The sequence below is a fragment of the Pseudorca crassidens genome, chromosome 2 (genome assembly GCF_039906515.1).
Source record: "Pseudorca crassidens isolate mPseCra1 chromosome 2, mPseCra1.hap1, whole genome shotgun sequence".
NCBI classification, from domain to species: domain Eukaryota; kingdom Metazoa; phylum Chordata; class Mammalia; order Artiodactyla; family Delphinidae; genus Pseudorca; species Pseudorca crassidens.
The window spans coordinates 14,661,883-14,686,720 of NC_090297.1; the positions used below are offsets into that span (position 1 = coordinate 14,661,883).

At 56.5% G+C, this 24,838-nt stretch overlaps 2 protein-coding genes across 6 annotated transcripts in view; one reads left to right on the forward strand and one right to left on the reverse strand.

The window, feature by feature from the left end:
• The first annotated feature begins 66 nt into the window (after positions 1–66).
• On the forward strand, positions 67–15,292 carry SLC66A1 (solute carrier family 66 member 1). 3 transcript variants are annotated; one of them, XM_067722303.1, is made up of 8 exons: positions 67–139; positions 4,983–5,194; positions 9,847–9,976; positions 10,635–10,722; positions 11,542–11,684; positions 11,855–11,947; positions 12,534–12,731; positions 14,311–15,292. In XM_067722303.1, the coding sequence occupies exons 2-8, from the start codon at positions 5,031–5,033 to the stop codon at positions 14,368–14,370; spliced, it is 876 nt and encodes a 291-aa protein (XP_067578404.1). In that variant the 5' UTR covers positions 67–139; positions 4,983–5,030; the 3' UTR covers positions 14,371–15,292. The 3 variants fall into 3 exon arrangements, with proteins under 3 accessions (XP_067578404.1, XP_067578413.1, XP_067578420.1); XM_067722312.1 differs by lacking the exon at positions 4,983–5,194 and having other exon boundaries at positions 70–139; XM_067722319.1 differs by lacking the exon at positions 67–139 and having other exon boundaries at positions 5,055–5,194; positions 9,807–9,976.
• A 4,614-nt stretch (positions 15,293–19,906) lies between these two features.
• Positions 19,907–24,838, reverse strand: part of CAPZB (capping actin protein of muscle Z-line subunit beta) — a 136,430-nt gene continuing 131,498 nt past the window's right edge. For 2 of the 3 annotated variants that reach the window (XM_067722336.1, XM_067722320.1), the window contains exons 9-10: positions 23,572–23,684; positions 19,907–20,759 (exon numbers count right to left, since the gene is read on the reverse strand). In XM_067722336.1, the coding sequence (XP_067578437.1) occupies positions 23,582–23,684 (103 nt within the window). In that variant the 3' untranslated portion in view covers positions 19,907–20,759; positions 23,572–23,581. The remainder of the gene's footprint in view (positions 20,760–23,571; positions 23,685–24,838) is intronic. The other variant, XM_067722330.1, reaches the window with a different exon arrangement.

Here is a 24,838-nt window from a genome sequence, read left to right on the forward strand (position 1 = left end):
AGTGCGCGGCGCAAGAGGCGGAGCCGCGCAGCTCCGGGGCGGGGCGGGGCGGGGCGGGGCGGGGCGGGGTTTCTGGTCAGCTGATGAAGGCAGGAGCTGGAGAACCCAGAAGCCGGGCGGCGGGGAGGCTCTAGACTTGGTAAGCCGAATTTGAGGCTGGGGTTGCGGTTCGGGACTCTGGGCCTTCCCTGCTACATCTTTCCAACACCCTCCTCCAGCCCCTGGATGGTCCTGGGGCTACTGCCCCCACCTCGGGGCGCGAGATCTTGGAGCGAGGCTCTGGGCTGGGATTGGGAGGCCCTCGGCGGCCCAGGGCCCCCTCCTCAAGGGCGACCAGCATGACCCCTCGGGCCGCTCTGACCTAGGGCCTGGGGTCTGGGTTCCTTTTTCACCTCTTGTTCCCGGCCGACGGGCCCCTGCGTTTCTGACGACTTTGTTTTCCCCAGGGCAGGCCAGAGGGGGGCTTCGCGGCGAATGAGCGCCGACCCCAGCGGCTGCCCTGTTATTATCCCCGCCTAACAGGCGGCCGGTGCTCGGCTGAGTCACTAGGAGGGAGTTGTGACCGAGGACCTGGAGGGCTGGAGTGGGTGGTAGCCCCAAGGCGGGATGCTTCTCCCCTCAGGTGCTCCCCAATTCTGCAGGGAGCCCAGATTGTCCCCTCCCACTCCATGCCTAGGACAGGTTTCCAAGTGTGTACCTGGGGAGTCTGTGTTTGGAAGTATGAGGACTGACGCAGTCTTGTCTTTTCAAGGCTTCCTGAAGCCTGCTGTTTGCCGGGAACCCTGTGGGGGGAGGGGAGAGAGCTCTAGACAGAACAGAATAATAGCCGTTCCCGGTTATTCTACTGAGGGTTTAACCTGTGCCAGGCACCATTCTAATCCCTCAGCCTGGATTCTCTCATTTAACTCTGCCGTTAGCCTAGCAGGTGGATACTTGCATCATTCCCTCGTTTTACAGGGTGGAACTCTGAGGCTCAGTCACTTGACCAAGAATTCATTACTAGTAGGCATTAGGCAGGTCAGTTCCAGAGTGCTTTCTCCTCAACCCTAGGCCATCCAAGCTCACAATTAGGTCTCCCATTCTCCCTTCCTTTCTTTGTTTCTCTCTCTCTCTCTCTCCCTCCCTACCTTCTTTTCCTTCCTTTCTCTCTCCCTCTCCCCCACCTCCGTGTCTGTCTTGCTGTTTTTTGAACCTTTACTGTGCACCTGGTGTGTCCGGGGCCTAAGAATAAGTTTACAACTAGGGTGAAGGGAGAGGAGTGGGCTTAAAGGGCAGCAGTGGCTGAGGAGTGTGATGAACATTCTTCGGGTTTGTGGAGGAGGCAAGGGAAGAGGGGACAGATGTTTTCCCGCCAGCTCCTGTGAGGACCCTCTAAACTGGGACGGCAATTTAGAACTGGGTCTTAGTTTCTCTTTACTATGCCGTCTAGGATGAAAAGGCCCAACCTAGGGGAAGAGATAGCATGGACAGAAGTCAGGAGACCTGGGAATGACCGTCTGAAGGCCTAGAGGGAGGGACAGGAGATGGGGGGAGGGCAGTTCTTGGAGTACCCTGGGGCTCAGTCTCAAGGCATTTGGACTTACCTGAGCAGCTTCAGTGGGGAGCAGCTCTGTGACTCAGCTTGGGATCTGGACGAGTGACATGGCTGGCAGCGGATGCCATTTCCAGGGCTGCCTTTCTTTTCTTTTCTTTTTTAATATTTATTTATTTATTTGGCTGCACCAGGTCTTCGTTGCAGCATGTGGGATCTTTACTTGCGGCATGTGGGCTCTAAGTTGTGGCATGCAGGATCTAGTTCCCTGATCAGGGATCGAACCCGGGCCCCTTGCATTGGGAATGTGGAGTCTTAGCCACTGGACCACCAGGGAAGTCCCTCCGCCTTTCTTTTTTTTTTGCGGTACGCGGGCCTCTCACTGTTGTGGCCTCTCCCGCTGCGGAGCACAGGCTCCGGACGCGCAGGCCCAGCGGCCATGGCTCACGGGCCCAGCCGTTCTGCGCCATGTGGGATCTTCCCGGACCGGGGCACGAACCCCTGTCCCCTGCATCGGCAGGTGGACTTTCAACCACTGCGCCACCAGGGAAGCCCCCTCCGCCTTTCTTAAAGTGTGCTCATGTGCACAGAATACATGTGGTCAGAATACACTGGGGGAGCTTCTTAAACCCAAGGTCCTTGATCCCCAGCTCTGACACACTGATCCTGAATTTCAAACATGTGCCCTCCATGATAACAAGGCACCCCTGAATCAACTATAGACTTCAATTAAAAAAAACAAAAACCACAAGGCACCCCTGTTGTGGTCCTTGTCACACCTACAGACCTGGTCAACCTTTGTTGCAACCCTGGCCATCCATTTGCTCAGTGCTATTGGACTAGGAGGTGGGCCTGGTCTCAGAAGCCAGGCCTGGGCCCAGGCTGGCTTCCTACTTGGGTCAGAACCCATGGGTGACAGGCTCTGTGCACAGTGGCCCTCAGAGGAAAGTGTCTTCTGTTCAGGGCTCAGGCATGTCTCAAATATCCTGAGCCCCGAGCTGCACATGGACCCCGTGCATGGACAGGGGACCACCCACCCAGGGCCCTGCGCCCTGGGCCCTGTGAGCCATGGTACATCCCCCAAGACACCCATCCCTCCTTCACTGGGCGTGTGTCCACTTTCTTTCTTCCCTAGCCTGGTGAAGAGAGGAAGTGAGAGTGACCTCAGGGTGCTTGAGATACTGGTCTCTCATTCTTAGTCACTACCATTGTGTCAGGCCCTGGGCTAAGAGCTTTATGTGCATTCTATCTATACAACAACCCCAAGGAGGGAGCGGACAGTGTTCCCCTCACAGAGAAGTTAATGAGGATGGAAGTATACTACTGTGATGACCTGCCGTGGTGTGTTCAGGCTCTACAAGAGGAGGCTTGGGGAAGTGGTCCACCGGAGGGGTGGCTGGGGAACAAAAGGACTTGATTTGAAATGCCTGAGGCACCACAAAAACCCAGCTCCTACCTGGACTGCGTGGTAACCTGGGGTGGCCTTGCAGCTGCTGGTGGCAGGACAGCAGATAAATGGCTCCAACATCAGCTGTGCTGAAGGTCAAGGGGGGGTGGTCACCAAGGTACAGGAAGAGACCTTCAGCCCCCCTTTGCAGGGCCCTGGAGGGACTGCAGTGAACCAGGCAGGCAGTGACCTGGGGTGCCATTGCCCCCAGCTCTGGGGCTCGCTGTTGAGTCATGTTAGAGCTGAGAGCCTAGAGCTTCCTAAGAAAAGGAGCTGACTCGCTTCCTTTCCCTGCCTGACGCTCCCAGGTCGCTGTGGCCTCAGCAGTTCCAAGGGTCCAGCCAGGGTGTCTCAGCCCATTCGGGCCAATGTAACAAAATACCATTTGTCTGGATGGCTTAGAAACAAACATTGATTTCTCACAGTTCTGGAGGCTGGGAAGTCCAAGTTCAGGGTGCTAGTAGATTCAACGTCTGGTGAGGGTCCACTTCCTAGTTCATAGATGGCTGTCTTCTCGATATGTCCTCACCTGGCAGAAGGGGCGAGGGAGCTCTCTGGGGTCTTTTCTATAAGGGCACTAATCCCATTCATGAGGGCTCTGCCTTCATGACCTAAATACTCCCCAAAGGCCCCACCTCAAAAATACCATCACATTGGGGGTTAGATTCAACAGGACAGGAGGGACATAAACGTTTGGTCTATGGCATTGTCTGTGGGGCATTGCTTTACGAGGATCCTGGGTCTTTTGACACAAGCAGAAACTGAAGGTGGCTGGAGAGAGCCTCATCCCAGGTGAGGAAAGCCCCTCTGAGCGCAGTGAGAAAAGGGGAAGCCTGTCTTCTGGCTGCATGAGACCCTGGGCAGCCCTGCAGACCACAGGAAGGTGCCGCCGTTCCCAGGGGCAGAAGCATGGTGGCTCTGAGTGCCTCCTGCTTGGGTGGCCCTGGAAAGTCACCTCCCCGGGTCCACGCAGACATATCAGCAGCCCCCACTTCATAGAGTTGATGTGCAGCAAAATGCAGAAAGGCCTGCGTAAGGTGCTTAGCACAGAGCTGGTAAAGTGCTCAGCTATCAGGGGCTGTGATGATTCTGCCCAGCAACCCCACTTCCTCTTCCTCCTCTCGGACTGTCACACAGGCTGTGACTGCTCTAGGACACCAGGTGGGGACTTCGCTGCCTGCCCCGCAACCAGCCAGCTCCTGGCTTTGTTGGGTGAGAATGGGGAGGTGGCTCCGGACTCTTTGCCAGCAGGTGTCCTACACACGCGAGCTGCTGGGAGAATGCGGCTTGAGCACGCCAAGCTTGAATCCCAGCCATGTGTGCAACTCACCTGCTCCTTCTTCACCGCTTGCCTCATCTGACCAATGTACTAGGGGACAGCCGTACTTTTTTTTTTTTTTTTGGCCGAGTGGTGCAGCTTGTGAGATCTTAGTTCCCTGACCTGGGATTGAACCCAGGCCCCAGCAGTGAAAGTGCTGAGTCCTAACCACTGGACCACCAGGGGATTCCCAGGACAGCCGTAGTTTAAATGAGAGGATGTACTTAGTGGGCCTGGTCTCAGCAGACCCTCACAGCGTGATTTGCAAGAAGAAAAGATGGGAAACAATCGAAATGTTCAGGAGTTGGAACAAGGGTGGCATGGTTTGAGGGCTCAGTTCTCTACACTAGATTGATGAACTCGTTGAACCCTCACAGCTGTATGGGGGAGGCACTGTTATCGCCCCGTCTTGCCGATGAGGAGACTGAGGCACAGCAAGGCTGAGTCACTTGCCCAAAGTCGAGGCGTTAACAGGCAGAGTGGGGATTCGAACGCACCTGTCTCTGACCACACATCCAGTGCCCTCCCTGCATATGTGGTTACTTTGATCTCTGTACTGATCGTGTTCTCTGGTTCAGGGGCTCAGTCCATGCTGGGTGATAAGGCTGGAATGGGCTCAAAGTGGCGGGACCATGACTAGGACCCAGACCTCCCAAGGCTGAAGGCCCCTGTCTTGTTCCCTGTAGAGCTGTCGCCTGCCTCAGCACACCGGCTCCCTCCCTCCCTCCGAAGCCATGGTCTGGAGGAAGCTGGGCTCCAGCAACTTCTCCAGCTGCCCCAATGGCTCCAGCCAGTGGATATGGGACGTGTTTGGCGAGTGTGCCTGGGATGTCTGGGACAAGGCCAGCGTGGGCCTGGGCTTGATCTCCATTCTCTGCTTTGCTGCGTCCACCCTCCCGTGAGTAGCATCAGGGTGGTGGGACCAGGGCTGGGTTGCACGGGTGGGGCAAGTGCTCCTGGGGCTGCACCGAAGAGGGGCTCGCTGGCTGGCGTTGGGCCTCTCCAGACTCAAGGCCAAGTGTGCTCCCTCTCCCACCCCCACTGACTGACTTCCAGCCCACCCTGGAGGGCCCTACAGCGAACCTCACTCTAGGCCCCGCCTTGAGCTGGACCATGCTGACACACAGGTAATAATAATAACACCTGTTCAGTGAGTGCCCACTGTGTACCTAGCTCATTTCTAAGCACTTGACATGTCTTTACCCTATTTAATCCTCATAGCCACCCTGTGAAATAGATACAATCTGTATCGCTTCTTTACGAGGAAATAGAAACCCAGAGAGGTTAACTAACTTGCTGTGAATTGCACAGCTAGTCAGAGAGGAGGCGGAGGAGTGGGAGGGCTGGGGTGCATCGAACTTGGCCTTTGTTCTGTGACAGTCTGGTGGAGGACAATCAGTGATTACAAAACAGCAGGGCCACTGCTGTGATTAGGGAACGTGGACACACTGTGACCTGGGCAAGTCCCTTCACTGCTCTGTGCCTCAGTTTACTCATCTGTAAAATGGGAATGTTGTTCCCTACCTCACAGGGTTGCTATGAGGATGGCCTTTACACACCGTACGCTCAGTCCCATGGCTGGGCAGAGGGGGCGCCGAAGAGGAGAGGTGAGGTCAAAGAGGTCATCCAGGGCCCTGTAATGTAAGGGCATTCTCCACTGTTAGGAAATCTTATGCTGTTTCTCCTGAGGGAGAAAGATAACAGTTTAATTGAGAGATAATTCATATACCACTGAGTTAGCCCATTTAAATGTACAAGTCCAAGGTTTTGGTATATGCACAGAGTTGTGTAAGCATTGGTGCAATCAGTTTTAGAACATTTTTGTCACCCTAAAAAGAAACTCAGAAAGAAATGAGTCGTTCCTCGTTTCCCTCTAAATCTCCCGGCCCCAACCACCAATCTGCTTTCTGTCTGTAGATTTGCCTGTTTTGGACATTTCATATCAATGGATCATACAGTATGTGGCCTTCTGTGACTGGCTTCTTTCACTTAGCATAACATCTTCAAGGTTCATCCACGTCACACGTAGCTAGTGTCAATACTTCATTCTTTTTTTACATCCGAATAGTAGTTTTCGTTGCATGTGTATACCTTTTGTTTATTCATTCGTTCATTGATGGACATTTGGGTGGTTTCTACCTTTTGGCCAGTGTGATTAAGGCTGCTATGTATGTTCATGTACAAGTTTTAGTGGGGACATGTGTGTTTACTTCTCTTGGGTATATACCTAAGGGGTGGAATTGCCGGGTCACAAGGTAACTCTGTGTTTAATCTTTTGAGGAACTGCCAGACTGTTTTCCAAAGCGGTTGGACCATTTTATATTCCCACCAGCAGCGCATGAAGGTTCCAATTTCTCTAAATCCCCATCAACACTTGTTATTTTCTGTCTTTTTTATTATACCATCCTAGTGAGTGTGAAGTGGTATCTCATAGTTCTCATTTGTATTTCCTTGTTGGCTGGTGATATTAAGTAGCTTTCCACGTGCTTATTGGCCAAATTATATTCTCTTTGGAAAAAGGTCTGTTTAGGTTCTTTGCCCATTTTTCAATTGGATTATTTGTCTTTTTGCTGTTGAGTTATAAGAGTTCTTTATATATTCTAGATATTTTGCAAATATTTTCTCCCATTCAGTGGGTTGTCTTTTCACTTTCTCGATGGTGTCGCTTGAAGCACAAAAATTCAAAAATTTGTTGATGTCCAATTTTTTTTTTTTTTGGCCGCTCCGTGCAGCATGTGGGATCTTAGTTCCCCGAGCAGGGATCGAACCTGAGCCCCCTGCATGGGAGCTCGGAGTCTTAACCACTGGACCGCCAGGGAAGTCCCTTGATGATGTCCAATTTACGTGTTTTTTTCTTTTGTTACTTGTGCTTTTGCTATCATGTCTAGAAAGGATAGCTTAATCCAGGTAACAAAGATTCACCCTTATCTTCTAAGAGTTTTATATAGATTTATCCAAGTCTGACACCAATTCTGATGTGTTTTTTTGCCACACCATCAAGCAATCAACTCAATTCTTACACTGTCTACACCTGAGACAGCCTCAGATCCCACAGGTTAGGGGCCCAGTCCTACAAGTCCCACAAGAGTGCTCCCTCCTCCCCACTTCTGAGACCAGTCACAGGTCCAGGTTGTCATTTGTGCTTCTGACCTCCAGCTGTAGATGGCGATTCCTCCGACCCCTCCTCAGGTTTGATTAGTTTGCTAGAGCAGCTCCCAGAACTCAGAGGAATGATGTTTATGGAGGCTTTATTGCACAGTCATTGGCCATTAGCGATTGGGCTCAATCTCGAGCCTCTCTCCTCCCCTGAGGTGGGTGAGGGGGGTGGGACAGGGGCCCCTGACACCAAATGTCCCAACCTTCTAATCTTGCTGTTGGTTCCCCTGGCAGTGAGTCCTTATCGTCAGGTGACCTAAGGGCTTTCCAAAAGTCACCTTATTAACATTACAAAAGGCACCTTTTTTTCTCTCTTTCTCTCTCTCTCACCCCTTAGGACATTCTTAGGAGAGCTCTGTGCAGGGAACAGGGAAGAAGACCAAATATATATATTTCTTATTGTAAATCACAGTATCACAAATTAGCTCTTACATGTAGAGCTTTGACTCAGCTTGGGTTGTATTTTGTGTACGGTGTGAGGTAGGGATCCAACCTCGTTCTTTTGCATGTGGTGCCCGGTTGTCCCAGTACCATGTGTTAAAAAGACTACCATTGGGAATTCCCTGGCAGTCCTATGGTTAGGACTCTGTGCTGTCACTGCTGAGGGCCCAGGTTCAATCCCTGGTCGGGGAACTAAGATCCCACAAGCCGTGCAGCGGCCAAAAAAAAAAAAAAAAAAAAAAAGACTACCCTTATCTCATCAAGTTGTCCCAACATGCTGCCTAGGGCTTGACATTTTTACTGACTCACCTTGTCCCAGCTGCCATACTAGATGTGGCAGAAGTAAGCAAAACCGACCCCATCCTTGCCTTTGTAGACCTTCTGTTAGGGAAGGAGAACTGGAGGGACGGGGGAGAGACTGGAGGCAGGGAGGCTGTGTAAGGCATCCAGCAAGCAATGATGTCTGGGGGATTGGATGCGTGGCCCTTAGCAGGCAAAGCAGACAGGTTTGGGTGATGGGTGGAGGCCAAGGGAGAGAGACTCCCCATCTTGGGGTGAGAGCTCCCCCAGAAGCACGAGGAGCTGGTGGAGCTGGCTGAGGCCTCCCCTTTCCACCAGGGCGTAGTGCCAGCCCTGCCGGAGCCTGGCTGATTAACCAGGGAGGGGGTGTCAGAGGTCTGGGAGGAGCCCCAGGTGATGGCAGGGAGGGCAGCCACCTTCCTGCTTCTCCTTAGGACTCGGCCTTTCCTGAGTGTGACAAAATCACTTTCCCTGAAGTTTATGGAGACTCTTCAAGTCACAGTATCCTGGAAGGGCAGGGCCACGGGGTAAACCTTAAGGGCCTCTCCAGGCCAGCCCCATGCTGGGCACTGTCCCTTCCCTCAGGAAGCTTGAGTCCAGGAGGAACTGACCAATGCTGGCAGAGCTCCCTTCTAGGAAGGCCCTGAGGAGGAACTGATATTTCCTGAAAGATACAGAGGAGGGACTGGGTGAGCCATCTGCTGAGGCAGAGTTTGGAGGAAGAGAAGGCAGTCCTGGTGAAGAGGTGGTGGGGGTCGGAGTGTCCCCTGTCGGAGGAGGGAGTTGGAAACAAGGAACACAGGCTTGGGTGGGAGACCTAAAGAGCTGGGGGCGGGGTCAGCAGGAGATGGAGGTGGAAGGATGACCGTGAAGAACCAGGGCCAGGCCTAGCTTTCCTAGCTTCTATCTTGGGTGGAAGGTGGGGTGAGGTGCTGTTTAGTTACCTTTTACTAATTTAAATACATGCAGATGATTAAAGAGAAATGTAAGCAGCAGATGGCCGTTGTGGAACGACTCAGAGCAAGCCTGGAACCTCAGGGTCTGAGTGTGAATCCTGGTTCCCTGACTTTTCCGTCCCCAAAGAAGCCCATCGAGACTTGACCCCATGGCTTGTAATCAGAGCTCTGGGAGCCACAGCCCGAGGCTTCTCTGTTGCCCTTTGAAGATAACAGGCCCGTATTATCATCCATCTCCCCTGGAGATAGGGCATCGCCCAGGCCTCGGCTGTAGGGCAACCACCATCCTCCTTCCTTCCAAACACCAACCCCCCTCCCGCTCCTCCATAGAAGAGAGAACCCAGGATCCCTATGAAGTGGTTCTCAGGGTCTGACGCAAAACATCAGGGCCCTGTAAAGGCCCCAGGTCCCCACCAAGAGGCTGCTGTGGAGGAGAATCTATCGTGCAATGGCCCTCTCTGGAAAGATGCATGTCCCATAGAGCTCCTGGCTTGGAAGGGATCCCCTGGTAAGAATCCCCAAAGGGCAAAGAAAGGCCCATGAGGATCCCACCTGCGGGAAGGATCAGCTCCCAGGCGACCCCCTGTGCAGACGCCGCCCCGGCCCCGCTATTCCGTGTTGGCTCTTCCCATGTTTACCCTCCACGCGGTATCACAGCCGTCGGCCCCTGAGCACACGTCTCCCTCCTCCGCCACAGCCAGTACATCAAGGCCTGCAAGATGGGCAACATGGACCAGGCCCTGTCCCTGTGGTTCCTCCTGGGCTGGATCGGCGGAGACTCCTGCAATCTCATTGGCTCCTTCCTTGCTGACCAGCTGCCCCTGCAGGTGGGCTGGTCCCCGGGCTGGGGGGGCTGCCAGGGACAGTCTGCAGAGGCTTCCATCTTGCGAGGGCCCCATGCTATAGAGAGCGCCCTCTGCCTGCCGCACAGTGTGACAATGGGCTGTGGGCCTCAGTTCCCCCATCTACAAAATGAGCACATCAAACCACAGGATGGCTGGGGTCTTTGACCTCTGAGGTGCTAAGATCCTGACTGAGCTTTCAGGGCATGGGGCCCTGCAGGAGGAAGGTTTTCCCTTGGGAGGCCCAGGTGCTATCATTCTTCTGTGGCTGGGTGGAGCTGGGACTCAAAATCAGGACTCTATTGTCTTCCCAAGGGGGGCTGTAAATCGCCCCTGTATCAGGCCAAATGGTAGCCTCCACTTAACCTCTGAGTCCCATTTTGTCCTGCCTGGTCATGCTAGCCACCGTTTCCTCTGTCTGCCCAGGCGGGCACCTGCCAGGCCCTTGCCTACCTGCTTTCTAGCTCTGCCAGGTGGGAACTGTGATCCCCTCCCTTCCAGATGAGCAAACAGAAGCTCCAGGAGGTGAAGCAACTTGCTCAGGGTCACCCAGCTGGGATGGGGCAGAGCTGCCCGGGTGCTGGGGTGTGGTCCCCGAGCCGGGGACTGCAGCCAGCGCCCTGGGCTCCCTCCTCTCTTGCAGACCTACACAGCCGTGTACTACGTCTTAGCCGACGCGCTGATGCTGTCGCTGTACTTTCATTACAAGTTTAAGAAACGCCCCTCTCTGTGTGAGTACGGGGATCCCTGAGGGCAGCCAGGAGGCCTGGAAGCTTGGGAGGAGGAAGGTTTCCCATTGCTGGTGATAAACCAGACCTCAAAAAGGCTTCCTCGGGGGCTCCCCTGGTGGCGCAGTGGTTGAGAGTCCGCCTGCCGATGCAGGGGACACGGGTTCGTGCCCCGGTCCGGGAAGATCCCACATGCCACGGAGCGGCTGGGTCCGTGAGCCATGGCCGCTGAGCCTACGCGTCCGGAGCCTGTGCTCCGCAACGGGAGAGGCCACAACAGTGAGAGGCCCGCGTGCCGCAAAAAAAAAAAAAAAGGGCTTCCTCGGGGCCTTATCTGAAAGCTGGGGCCCTGATCACCTGATGAGCCGAGATAGAGGGCAGTGAGCACATCCGGGCAGGACCACAGGGAGTCCCCTTCACTTAAGTTCTCTCATTCAGCAAACATGGCTTCAGCTGCTCCTCAGTGCCGGGCCCTGGGCTTGGAGCTGAGGAAACAAGGACACGGCACACAGGATTCAGAAGGGGCGGATCCAGGGCTGTACAAGAAATGATCCAGGCACCTGGGGGTGGGGCTGTCTCAGCATTTCCATGCTCCATAATTCCCTTCCTGCCCCCACTGCCCTCATCAGTTTACCTTTACAACCTTAGGAGAAGGGTACTCTCATTATACCCATTCTACAGATGAGGAATAAAAGCTCAGAGAGGTTAGGTCACTTGCCCAAGGTCACACAGCCACTGAGGGACAAGGCCAGGACTCAAAGCCCAGTCTGTCTGCTGCCACTCAGATCCCTAATCTCAGCTTCCCTCCTGCCTCATGTCCAGGGTCTGCCCCCATCAATTCTGTGCTGTTGTTCATCTTGGGGGTGGCGTGTACCGCCCCACTGCTGAGCAGCGCTGGCTTGGTGGCTGCCCCCAGGGAGGTCTTCCGGGGGCGGACACTCTTGTCTGTGGAGCCGGGCAATAAGGTGAGGTGTGGGCACGCGAGAGTAGAGCAGGGTGGGGGTCTAGCTCACCCCGAGGGCCCGCCCTTGCATGACCACGAGGTCAGGGGAATTGCCCTCGAGGAGGGAGTTGGGGCTCTCAGGCTGCACCCCAGCCCCTGCTGAGCACTGAGCACTCCACTCTGCCCTCTCAGCCCTTCACGCAGCAGGAAATCATTGGCTTCGTAATCGGCTCCGTGTCCAGCATGCTGTACCTGCTCTCCCGGCTGCCTCAGATCCGCACCAATGTGAGCCGTGGGCAGGGGCACTGGGGCCACGGGAAGAGGAGCCGGCTGGCAGCTCGGGCCCCTGGGTTAGGGAGTAGCAGCAGGTCTGGTCCACACTCACTGTTGGCTTGGGTGACTGAATCCACTTCTCCAAGCCTCAGTTTCTGCCTCTGGAAATGGGCATGAGATGCCTGCCATCCAGGGGTACATGTGACCTGCATGTGTCCCGGGGAGGTCGGAGGTCAGGTGAGAGCGAGGGGCTGAGAGCAGAGGAGAAGGTGGGGAACCAGAGATGGGGGAGCCTTGCTGGGCAGTGAGTCAGAGTAGGGCTGGGGAGCAGGCACCTTGGGGCGAGCAGGGTGGGGCAGCCCTAGTCTCTTGCGACCTGGGCAGGGTGGCCTGGGAGATGACGTTGGAACGGGGATGAGGAGTCAGGCCCTGGAAAGGGCTGATCTGGGCAGCAGGCCCGTGTCGACACTGGTCACACCGTGTGCAGTCTGCTCGGAGCATGTGCGTTGTGACAGGGCAGACGGACACATGGACAGTTACAGTCCAGAGAGACAAGAGGCCCGTTTGAGGTCTCTGACCCTACACCCCTCGCTTCCAGTTCCTGCGGAAGTCGACCCAGGGGATCTCCTACTCGCTGTTCGCCTTGGTGATGCTGGGGAACACGCTGTACGGGCTAAGCGTGCTGCTCAAAAACCCTGAAGTGGGCCAGAGCGAGGGCAGCTATGTGCTGCACCACCTGCCCTGGCTCGTGGGCAGCCTGGGCGTCCTGCTGCTCGACACCATCGTATCCTTCAGGGTGTGAGGGTGGGTGGGGTCGGGGGGGGGGCCACAGCAGCCTCCGCCTGCACGTGGCTTCAGCATCCATCCATCCATCCATCCTTCCATCCATCCATCCATCCATCCATCCATCCTTCCATCCATCCATCCATCCATCCATCTCTCCATCCATCCATCCATTCTTCATCCATCCATCCATCCATCCATCCTTCTATCCATCCATCCATCCATCCAGTCCATCCATCATCCATCCATCCATCCATCTATCCATCCATCCACCCATCCTTCTATCCATCCTTCCATCCATCCATCCTTCCATCCATCCTTCCATCCAGTCCATCCATCCATCCATCCTTCTGTCCATCCGTCTGTCCGTCCATCCATCCATCCATCCTTCCATCCATCCTTCCATCCTTCCATCCATCCATCCATCCATCCATCCATCCATCCATCCATCCATTCTTCTATCCATCCATCCATCCATCCATCCTTCCATCCACCCATCCACCCATCCACCCATCCACCCATCCATCCATCCATCCGTACATCCAAGAGCCAAACCTCCCATGTGCTGGGCACCCCTCCAGGTACCGGATCTATTTGTGAGTAAGAACAGAATGGTCCTTCCTTCAAGAAGCTCACAGTTCAGTGGGGAGGCAGACAGGATATGCGTAATCATAAATAATTACTTCATTGTGGTGCTACTGAGTAGCACACAGAAAAACTGCAAGAGTGTGTGACCAGGGGCCTGTCTGTCCTGGTTTAGAGGCTCAGCAGATGCCTCCACTAGTGCCATTGAAACGGTGCCCTGAACGAGAAGTTAGGCACAGGAGAGGGAGGGATGTTCCTGGCACAGCTTGTGCAGAGGGTCTGGGGAACAGGGCATAAATCAGCCCATCCAGGCAGGAGGAAGGAAAGCTGCAATGTGGAGACACACACACGTGAATTAGAGATGGAAAAACTTGAGTTCAAATCCTGGCTCCCTGGTGTCCTGTGTGACACAGAGCAAACCGTTAGCCTCTCTGTGCTTCCATGTCTTCATCTTGCTGTCTCACCAAGGTCATGGGGCAATTACATAAGCTAAGGTGTCTGGAAATACCCAGCAGCGGACCCAGCACACAGTGAGTGCTCAGTAAATGTTTGCTGGATGGCTGAGCAGGGCATTATTTGCATCTCCTTTGGGAGGAGGTAAACGGGGCCCTTGTTTCGACGTTTACGGAGTTCCTGGTGGGTGCAATGAGAGATGAAGAAAGTTAAGCTCTAGTGCCCCAAAATGGCCCCTGCCACTTGCTGAAACCCCCAGGATGCTGTAGGGTGAGAGGAGGGCAAGATTCTGGGGCTGGGGTCAGGGGAGGCTGCCTGGAGAGGAAGACCCAAGCGCTGGACTTGGCAGATAAATGGGGTTTGGCCGGTTGAGGGGTGGGAAGGCAGCAAGAGCAGAGGCCAGGAGGCCATGGCTGACCCTGCCCACCTGGCCGAGTTGCAGGGAGGGAAGAGGGCAGCAGTTCTGGATGGGGCCACAGGCCACCCTGGGGCAGGTCCAACGCAGGCTGTGCTCCGTTTGGCCTTGACGTTGACTCCTTCGGATCTCCATACAGTTCCTGATATACAGGGATGCCGCCACCTCATCAGAGCGCCAGCCACTCCTCCCCAGCTGAGCAGGACCCAGACCCAGGCCAACCCAGGATGACAGGGACCTGCAGATGCCCCACTCAGGAAGGGAGAAGTATGGGCAGTGACGGTGCTGCTGACCCTGGGCTGGGCCGTGGAGGAAGCTGGGGGTGCCTAGAACTCCCAGCCCGACCGCCTACCCCCAACACCTCCAAAACCTCGTGAGCTGACCCTTCCGGAAGCCCTGACTGACGGACTCTTCCAGGAGCAGGTCAGCCCCCAGGGCCAGCCCACCCCACCTTGGGATTCACCGCCAGGGTCTGAGGCAACTGTCCCTGGAGCCTGAAGGGAGGGCCTGCAGCCGAGACCTCGCCTCTCAGAAGACAGTGCAGCTGCCCCTCAGCTCACCTACCTCATTCTGCCTGCTCCCCCCACCCAACCGCCTGGGGAGGAGCCCAGCTCAGCCTGGTGCACCCTGGACTGTACCGTCGACTGCAGATGGCCTAGTGAACGGTGCTCCCTGTGAGGCCCGTCCTGGTGCTCCTTTCCCGGTGCCGGGCTCTGCGCTGCTCTGGGCGCAGTGTTGGATGGCGATCGGGGTCCCACCTACAGGCCCCAGTGGGGGCCTAAGGGGTCAGGATGTGGGAGAGCCAGGCCAGAGGGGACTGTGTCTGCTGGCCCGCCCCTGCCCAGCCTCTTGGGCCTCCAGTTTCTTCAACCTGCTTCTCTGTGACAGGCTCCACACCTGGTGGTGGGGACTCAGCAGTGAGAAAGACACTCCTCCAACAGGATCCCTGCTCCGCGGTGCTCAGCAAGAAGCGGAATAGTTAAGGTTCAGACTTTGGTTCTGCATCTCAACTTCTCTGTGCCACAGTTACCTCATCTGTGCAATGGGATGACAGTATTACCACTTTATACGTCCTTCTAGGGATTAAATAAAATGGTGTGCTTATGGATGTTAGCCCTGAAGTCTGGCGTGCAGAAGGAGCTCATTGAAGGTTAGCTTTGATCATTTTTAGTTGGAGGAGAAGGACAACCAGATTTCCCTGGAAATCAGGGAGACCTTCCTGGAAGAGGTGACATGGCAGAAGGACAGTCAGAAGATAAACGGGGAAGGTGCCAGTGTTGCAGGCGGGAAGGGTGGAGAGGAGGGAAGGGCTTAGCCCCGAGCTCTAGTTCCTGTGCCCCAACTTTAGTTTGCCTCCCAGACCCCAACCTGAGTCCACTTTCTTCTTGGCCACAACCCCATGCATGCCTGAGGACAGAGGGGCCAGCTCCCCTCCCTGCTGGCCTGCTGTCTCACCTCCCCCCCCGCCCCCCCCCCCCACAGCCAGTCCCAGGAGCCATCAGGGTGGGTGGTGCCAGGTGCGGCTAAGGCTGGTAGGGAGGAGCTGGGGCTCAGCGTGAGCCTCTCTGTTAGAATCTTCCTCTTCCAACCGTGGAGAAAGGAAGGAGCCCGGCCACAGGGCTGTAGCCTCGGCAGCGAGGGGACGCCTGCCCCGGTTTGGTGCCAAGCGCAGCTCTCCTCTCCACCCTGGCCCACGCTGTGCTGGGCGTCTGGGATGGGGGTGAACCAGCTCTGGTCCCTGCCCTCAAGGAGGGGAGACAGGTGCCGAGCCCTAGAGGGAAGGACTGTAACCAGAAGGTACAAAGTGCCATAGGGATGAGACGACTCAACCTGGGAAGGCTTCGTGGAGGAGTGGCCTGGGAGCGGAATCTTGAGAGAGAGGGAAGGGTGCGTGCAAAGGCCTGGAGATGGGAGTCAGGGCTGCTCCCAAGGTGGGGCTGGAGTGAGGACAGGATGGTGGGGGCAGGGCCAGCCACCAGCGCTCACAGCAGGTGACCTGGTTTGGTTGGGGGAAGAGGAGGAGGGAATGGGGGTCTGGGGAGGCCAGGGAGGGGGGCGCCTCTGAGGTTCAGTTGGGCAGTGGGGCGAGTGGGGTGCAGCGCCTCAGCCCTGTCCTGGGCGGGCCTGCAGAACCCTGGGTGTCACCTGGCCTGCAGTTGACGTTTATTGAGCACTTCCTGTGTGCGGGGCGGGGCTGGGCTGTACCCTCGCTTGGTCCCCACAACCCCCACTGCGGTAGGTGGCGCAGGTGCAGTCATCACAGCCACATGACAGATGGGAAAACAGGCTCTGAGGAACTAAGCAGCTTCCCCAAGGTCCCCCAGCTATGAGTGGCAGCTGTTCTATCCACATGAGGTCCCTCAGCTGCGGGGGCCATCCCACACCTGGCCCTCGGAGTCCCATCCCTGCCTCCACCCTTGGCGGGGGGTCCAGGGCTTCAGGCCGGGTGCCGTCCAGCCTCACCCTTGTCCTCGGGGGCCCCCTCCCCACTGTTCCGAATGGTGCCTCCCACCCCCAGGGCCCACGCCTGCCCCAGCTGGCTCAGTGCCCTTTGCAGCCAGGATCTGGCTCTACCCAGGGCCGTGACCTGGCTGAGTGCCCTCCCGGCCTGAGGACCTGGGGGCTCAGCTTGGCAGTGTGAACCCAGGTGTGGGCCTGGGCTCGAGCTGGGTGGGGAAGAAAGAACGAGCTGTCACAGCCCCTGCCCTGGTGGGGGTGATGGGGTGATGGCTCTTGCTGGCAGGCGCCACCCAGTCTGCCGAGAGCTGTGGTTCCTTCCTCCTCATGAAAGCCCCAGTCCGATGGGGGAGACACTGGCACGCCCTGCCTGATGGAGGACGTCGTGGCAGTGGGTAAACGGGACAGGCTCGCAAGCCTGTCGTGCCGGGTGAAGGCTCATCAGCGTGTCCACCAGTACTGGGACCCTCCCCGTGTTCCTCCCATAGAGCAGAAGGGCCAGTGTGACCATCAGTCAATTCCACTGTCCGGACTGGGCCGTGCTTACCGGCTGGTGGGGTCCCTGAGGTGCAAGGTCCTGGGTGGACTGCCTTTCTCCCCTGGCTGCAGGCAAGCGTTGGTAGGGCCTTCACCTCTAGGTGTGGCCTGAAGGGATGAGAACCTTCCTCCCGCCTGAAGTGTGGACCTAGCATTTTGGTTTCAGGCCCAGGCTCTGCACTTACCAGTTGCCCTGGTAACTGGTCCAGGAGGATTTCTCCCTGGGGACCCACACGGGGAGCAGGAGGCTGGGCCAGTCACCCCCAAAGATCCCTGCCTTGGCGGTTTTACATGTCAGCTATTTTTATTTTTTAGTTAATTTATTTATTTGGCTGTGTTGGGTCTTTGTTGCTGCACGTGGGCTTTTCTCTAGTTGTGGTGAACGGGGGCTGTTCTTCGTTGTGGTGTGTGGGCTTCTCATTGCGGTGGCCTCTCTTGTTGAAGAGCACGGGCTCTGGGTGTGTGGGCTTCAGTAGTTGTGGCACGTGGGCTCAGCAGTTGTGACTCGCGGGCTCTAGAGCACAGGTTCAGTAGTTGTGGCGCACGGGCTTAGTTGCTCCGCGGCACGTGGGATCTTCCTGGACCAGGGCTTGAACCCGTGTCCCCTGCATTGGCAGGCGGATTCCTAACCACTGTGCCACCAGGGAAGTCCCTTAGCTACTTTTTTAAAAAAAAATTTTAATTTTATTGGAGTATAGTTGGTTTACAATGTTGTGTTAGTTTCAGGGGTACAGCAAAGTGATTGTTATACATGTACATTCTTTTTTTAGATTCTTTTCTCATATAGGTTATCACAGAACACTGAATAGAGTTCCCTGTGTTATACAGTAGGTCCTTGTTGGTTATCTGTCTTATGTATAGTAGTATGTGTATGTTCACCCCAAGCTCCTGATTTATTCCTCCCCTTTGGTAACTGTTAAGTTTGTTTTCGATATCTTTGTTTTGTAAATAAGTTCATTTGCATCTTTTTAAAAGTTAGATTCCACATGTGAGTGATAGCATATGGTATTTACGTGTTAGCTATTGAATGAGATGCCATCTATGAGAATGCCTGGGGCACCCCAAACCTCAAGGTGGGGGGCAGGCAGGTGGCATCTACAAAGAAGGACTAGCCCACAGACCCAGCCTCAGTGCCCGGCCCCAGGCCCTCCCAGCCCAGGGTCCCCTTGGTTACTTAGCGAACCTGGGATTTTTTTTTTTTTTTTTTTTTGCCACTCATGGCATGTGTGATCTTAGTTCCAGGCCGCATAGCCCAGTGGGAGCAGGCTGTCTGCCTCTGCTTGTTCTGAGGCTTCAGAGCAAAGGCCGCCCCCAGGCCCAGTGACTGGCTCAGCAGATGCTGGACACAGGTGCCCTTTTTCTTCCAGCCTCTTTAGGGCTCACTGGTTCCCAGGAGCAGAAGCCCACTTGCTAAGCAAGCAGCAGAGGCTCTTGGCCGGCTGTGGGCTCACAGGAGGGAAGGTTAAGAGGTGAGCCATCGGTGTCTGGAAGGACAGGACAGGCACTACAGCTCCAGGAATCATTCCTGGTGGGAATGAAATGGCACTGTTTCAGCATCAGTCTCTCCAGAGAGAGCATCGTAACTGGCCTATTGTGGGTCACCCGGTGGGGATGAGGGAACGCCACGGCCACACTGCACCGAGGCTGCGGGAAGGGGGTGGCACCAGAGAAGCAAGAGGGGCCATGAACAGGTCCACAAGGCCTACGCCACCCCTCGGGCGGGTAGGGTCCCACAGAGCAGGGAAAGGACCAGCTGGGAGGTGGCCCCGAGCCAGGGGCACACACTCCTCTTCTGCCACTTGGGTCCGGCTGCCCCTCACTGAGGAAACCCGGTCTCAAGGCCCAGTGTCCCTAAGCTCACTGGCCTGACTTAGCAGCAAAAGACAGCAGTGATGGCTCTTCCAGTGATGGAAGATTTTAGAAGAGTAAGATCAGTCCTGGCATACATCACAGTCACAATTTCTGGCTTCCAATTGTTATTTTGGTCACGTGATCGAACACCTGATAAACATGAACTCATTTATCTGTGCCAAGCACTCTACCACGAGGATGTCATTTCCATTGGAGAAGGGCTCTGGGTCCACTGACTGAGCTCCGGCCTTCACCTGTCCGCCTCCCTCATCTCCACCTGAAGGTCCTTGAAAGGAACTGCACGCAGGTGTCTCTCCTGTTCCCCACCTCTATCTCAGTGGTACTCTGCACTCAGTAAAGATGTGCCACATCTGGGAACTTTCTCATCAGACCATGCAGAGAGGAGCTGGGCCCAAGGATTCGGGGACAGGCGTGTCAGGGACCCAGGTACCTCAAACCAGAGGGGCTTCGCCGGGGTGTGGGCCCTACTGCCCTGCCAAGCTGCCCTGGTGTCAGCCGGGAGAGCACGGACTACAGCTCGGAGGGACCTTGGGCACGTTAACCCCAACCTGTTTGCCCATGTCACCCAGGGCCGTGAAGATGGCGTGGGACGAGTGTGGACATGCCTGCGCAGAGCAGGTGTTTGCTGAAATGAAAGGGGGGGAGAGCCCCCATCCCATCACACCTGATGATGGGATGGCCCCAGCTGTTCAGGACAGGTGGGGCAGGGTCTGCGCGGAGCGGGGGCCCAGAGAAGCCACTGGAGATCTGCAAGGACCCCCTGCTCGCTCACCACGTGGGCCCCACGCCCCCACTGGGGTCAGCCCTCCCAGCCGAGCTCACACATGCTTGGACAGCAAGGCAGGCAAGAAAGAACACAAGGCCAGTGCTAACTGCATCCCAGTTTCTTTTTATTTATTTTTTTGTTCTTTTTTTCCTTTTTTTTTTTTAAGTATGGAAGCTCAAGTATAAGATGTAGATTTTTTTTTAAGCTTTACAAAAAAACAAAATAAAACAAAAACTCCTTTTGCATTCCATAAAAATTGACAGAAAAGCACCTGGCCAGAAGAGCAGGACGGTCCGCAGGTCCCCGCCCCCCACCGTGTGGTCTCCGCGGGACAGGGGCCAGGCGTGCGGGACGACGCTGAGGGCCACCTCTCCTTTCTCCCAGAGCTGTCCCCTGTCCCCGCCAACCCCCAACCCCAAGCAACTCCCAAACACACGTGGAATCAGATTTCCAGTTTTTCTTCTATCTTTCACACACCACAGTTATTTCATAAAATTTTTTTGTTTTACATTTTTTACACCAATGTAACAAAAGGGTGGGAGGGAAGGGAGGCAGACAGACAGTGTATTTTATGCCTATAAATGGGTGGTGGTGGAGAGACGGGGGGGCTGGGGCAAACAGAAAACATGGTTTCTATGGAAATACTGAGTTTTGATAGCAAAATGTGGTGGGAAGTAGGCCTCAGAGACAAGAAGGGTGTTTATAGGGTTTATTCTCAGGGAGAGATGGCGCTGTGCAGTGGTGATGCAAGTTGTTGTGTGACCTGGGGGGGGAGGGAAGGGACGAGGGAGGGAGCAGAAAACGAGTTTCTAAGAAAGGAATCTAGTGAGCGCACGGCAGCGTGTCCGGTTAGTTGGGAAGAAGAGGCTTAACACTGCTGCTTTCTCTTCAAAGCCTCCACCAGGTCGTTCTTAAGAGCTTCTTGTTTTGATTTGTCTGCAAAAGTCTGCACAGACCTGTCCGGGGAGAAGAATTGTCATTAGCAGGCTGAACAGGAAGAGTGCAGCGGCGAGGGGCCGAGGGCTGCCCTGCCGGTGCATCCAGGGCGAGGGGCCGGGTCACTGGGCTGGATGCCCCCTTCCCCATCCTCTGGGAGTGCGAGCTGCAAGCTGTGCGGAGGGGGCAGAGGGGCCCAGAGCCCGAGGCCGGCCCCGCGGGGGAGGCCACGGCCCACCTCTGCACCAGGCTGGGCATGACCCGGACTCTGGGGCACAGATCCCAGTGTCAGCCTGAAGCAGAAGTGGGCCTCCAAGCACGCCACAGCAGAGACCGTCTGTGCTTCAGCCCAGCTGTGGACTCAGGCCAGAGGTCGAGAGATAAGGACCCCGTTACAAAGCACAGGGTGCAGGGCTGGCCACCCGGCGAGCATTAGGAACCGGCACCTCGGACGTCTGAGCCCACTGCCTGGGCAGCACCTGCGGGCAGGCACTTTTAGGCTTCGGCTGCAAGGCACCATCAGCTGTTAACTTGGCCAAGAAAATCCCTCAGCCTGAACTTCAAGAGGCAGGAGGGGACAGGTAAGTGGCCCTGGGTCGCTGCTGTCAAATCCTGAATTTGTGGGGAAATGTTCACGGGAGTGCACTTACGCACAGGTTAGACTGAGCGAACGACAGCTAACCTTTGTAGAGGTTGTACAGTTTACAGAGTGCTTCTCAGGCACACTTCACTCTCACAAGCATTCTGGAGGGGTCTGAGCATTATTCCCAATTTACAGATGAGGAAACTGAGGCTCAGAGAAATGCTCCTGGCAATGACCTTAATGATCACTTTGTCAGATTTCCTCGATGTGTGGGCTAACCAGGAACTTACTAAACTATTTATAAACTTCCCAACAGTTTCAAAGCAGTGGAAGGAAAGAGTGGAAGGCTACCTTGCAGGAATGCTGTGGAGCCACGGGAATGTCACGCTTGACACGCACTGGCCGTGAAACAGAATGGGAAGGAGAGACCAAAAAATAATCCCCCCCCCCCCACCGAATATGGGTGAAATGCAATGAAGCAGGACCCAGGAGCATCCCACGTGGAATTCTGGCTACTGAGTCCTGGAGACGTCATGGGAAGTGCCCTCGAGACGGTGAAGGAGGAGGCAGAGACGAGGCTTTGAAAGAGTCTATGCGCAGCTACAAAAATTCCCACGAGAAACGCTGACATTTTTGGTTGATGCCGCTGAATACACTTTTCTGAGCGTTTGCTCTGCTCTGCGACGGCCGAAGGAAGGCTCAGGCACCGGCCCTGGTGGCCCTCGGGCTGCAAACCTCAGCCAGCCCACCACGGGCTTCTGGAAAGCTCCCAGTGGGAGGCTAACTTGCCCAGCGGGAGGATGCGGTGGGCGGAGTGGTGGCTCCCACGGCACCCCGGCCCGACTGGGTGCTGGCTCTTCTGGGAAGGAGCACGCCAGGCCTGGGCTGTACCCAGCCCCCCGCTACCGCCCCAAAGGAGAAATTTCCAGAGTTAGAACCAGGTAAGGAACAGGAGGTCAGGCTTGGAACGGCTGGAGGTGCAAGGAGCAGGACCCTCGTTTAGGGAAAGGAGCTCGGGAAGGTCACTGCCAAGCAGCTCGGAACCAATGCCTGGAGGTGGGAAGGAGGGCCTGTCCTGGACAGAAGGTGCCAGGCTGCCCACTGCTGCAGGGGATCTATGTCAGAAAGCCTCCAGTGGGTGGCCACAGGACTAGCCGAGGTGAGGGATCCAGAAGATTCTAGACCCACCCTAAAAGCTGAGGGGCTGGAAAGGAAACTGCACCACATGGAACGCCTTAAAAGGGGCTTTCTTAATGCTCTGATGGGAGTGTAACGGTCCGAGCGTGAGGCTGGAGGCTGACAGACGCCCCAGGCCTGACGCACACACACACACCAGACTGTGCTGCGGTCCCACGGCTGCAGAAGAGCCGCTCCGCCTGGCTGCACAGGCGCCCCACCTCTGTCCCCCCCACTGGGCCTCTTCCGGGTCAGGGTCTCCGAGTCCAGCCCCTGGGCCTGGGAAGAAGCCCCTAAGCCCAGGCCCTACAGCCCTGCCCAGCTGGGTTTCCAAACGCCTCTTATTAAAACCAGTTTCCCTGCTCCTCTCCGGGGATGCTGACTGCTTTCACACATCTGTATCTGTCACTAGCTCAAGTCATGGTCCTTGGCCATCGTCTACAGCCAGACTGCTGCCCCTCTATCGGCGTAAGGCATTTAGGAGGACAGCTGCAGCTCGCCGGGGCAGAGGGTTATGCCGGTCCCGGCGGCTCCAGCGGCACCCGGTCTTGGGGGTACCAGGCCCGGCCCGGGGGTTACAGCCGCACTCTGTGTTCCATCCTCAGACTCAGGGCGATACACCGCCCCCTTTTAGGTCGGCTAGCCCCAGTCAATCTCCCACAGAGAAGGGGGCTCATCTGGCTTCTGGGATCCTTGGTGGACAGCTGGCGAAGCCCCGGCTGCACACACAGCAGAGGCCGCCAAAGCCACCGGCCAAGCGGGAGGCCACTGGGAGCGGCGCAGGCGAGCGGCTCCTGCCGGAGAGGCGACGGTGATGCCCGGCGATGCCCGGCCTGCTCAGGGGCAGAAGCCCAGACGGCCCGCCCTCACACGCGGCCCCGCCCAGAGTGCAAAGCACACACACCGCACACGTGATTGAGGTCCGTGTAACGCGGGGCGGGATGAGTGTGCACGTTAAGGGGGCTGCTCCCAGCCGCGGACACGGGGTTAGTGGTGTTTAAGGGTCCGGCGGGGCCCGGCGGCTGGTGAGTCCCGTTTAGTGGGGCGGCGCTCAGGCCTCTCAGGCAGGGTACCTGGAGCGGCTTAATTATCAGGCTGGATGTGGATCTGGCGCTGCGTCAGCACTTGGGAAAGCTCCCTCTGCAGCTGCAGGAACTTGGGGTTGTCGGGGATAACGTCAACAGATCTACAGAGAGTGTGCAGAGGTGAGTGCAGCGGCAGGGGAGGACGAGACCCAGGAGCACGAGGGGCGACAGCTGAGAGGACGTGCTGGGCACACACAGGCAGAGAGAGGCCGCTGCCGCTCGGGGCTGTGGTGGGGAGGCTCTGCCGCGGGGCTCCTGCGGGCGGCGGTCGCGGCTTTCAGGGGCTCAGGCCACACCCCGCAGGCTCTTCGCGGCCTTCTCCGATTTGTCAGCCAACGCCCGGGGACCCTGCAGGCCAGGCGGCTGTGTGGCTGGCTCAGGGGCCCCAGGCTCAACAGCCAGAGGACAGCAATGCTCTGGGGGTGGAATAAAACCCACTGGGGGCCAGACCACGTTCCCCACAGGCAGGGAGGAAATCAGAAAGATGATGAGTCCAAAGTGGGCCCCATCTTTTAAAACCCTATGAGTGAAAGACTAAAACATTTGTCTCCTGGACAGATTCACAAACCAGAGCTGCTTCCTGCCTCTCCTTGTTCCCAAAGGAGATCTGTCCACAGTGGGGGATTACAGGAAACCACGGGCAGAGCGTTAGCCCCTGGACCCGCGTGGTGGTGTAGGGCCGCACACCGGCCTCCATCCCACCCCCTCCCTTCGGCAGTCCTGCTCCTGGATGGCCGGAGGGCCACTGGGAGTCATCCCTGGTCGAAGGTCACACGGCTCTGGCTGACAGAGGCTGCATGAGATCCCGGCCTCCCAACTCCAAGGCCCGTCTCGCTCCACAGCGGCCTCCACTACCCGCCCCCCCAAAGGGGCTCTGGCCTCCTACCCTGCCCACCATGACCTTGAGGACCCAGCGAGCCCCTGAGCCCCCTTTGGCCTTCACTGGGGCCGACGCTGAAGAACCGAGGGCACAAGACGTGTGGGGAGGGGCGGCCAACAGCCCTGAGAGCACCCCAGGGTGGCGGGTCCCTCTCCAGAAAGCAGCAGGTCGGGGGGCTCTTTCTGTGGGACACTCTGCTGCCCTGGAAACCAGCCAACCAGAGGCCGGTGGTGTCATGCCCTCCTGCGTCTTAGGGTCTGATCTGGAGGTATCCTCAGGCCCAGGAGCCAAAGGGGCCGGGCAGATTCTTTAGGTGGGACTCAGCCTGAGGGACCGAGAGGTGACTCCAGGGACAAGGGCACCGATGTTGTTAGG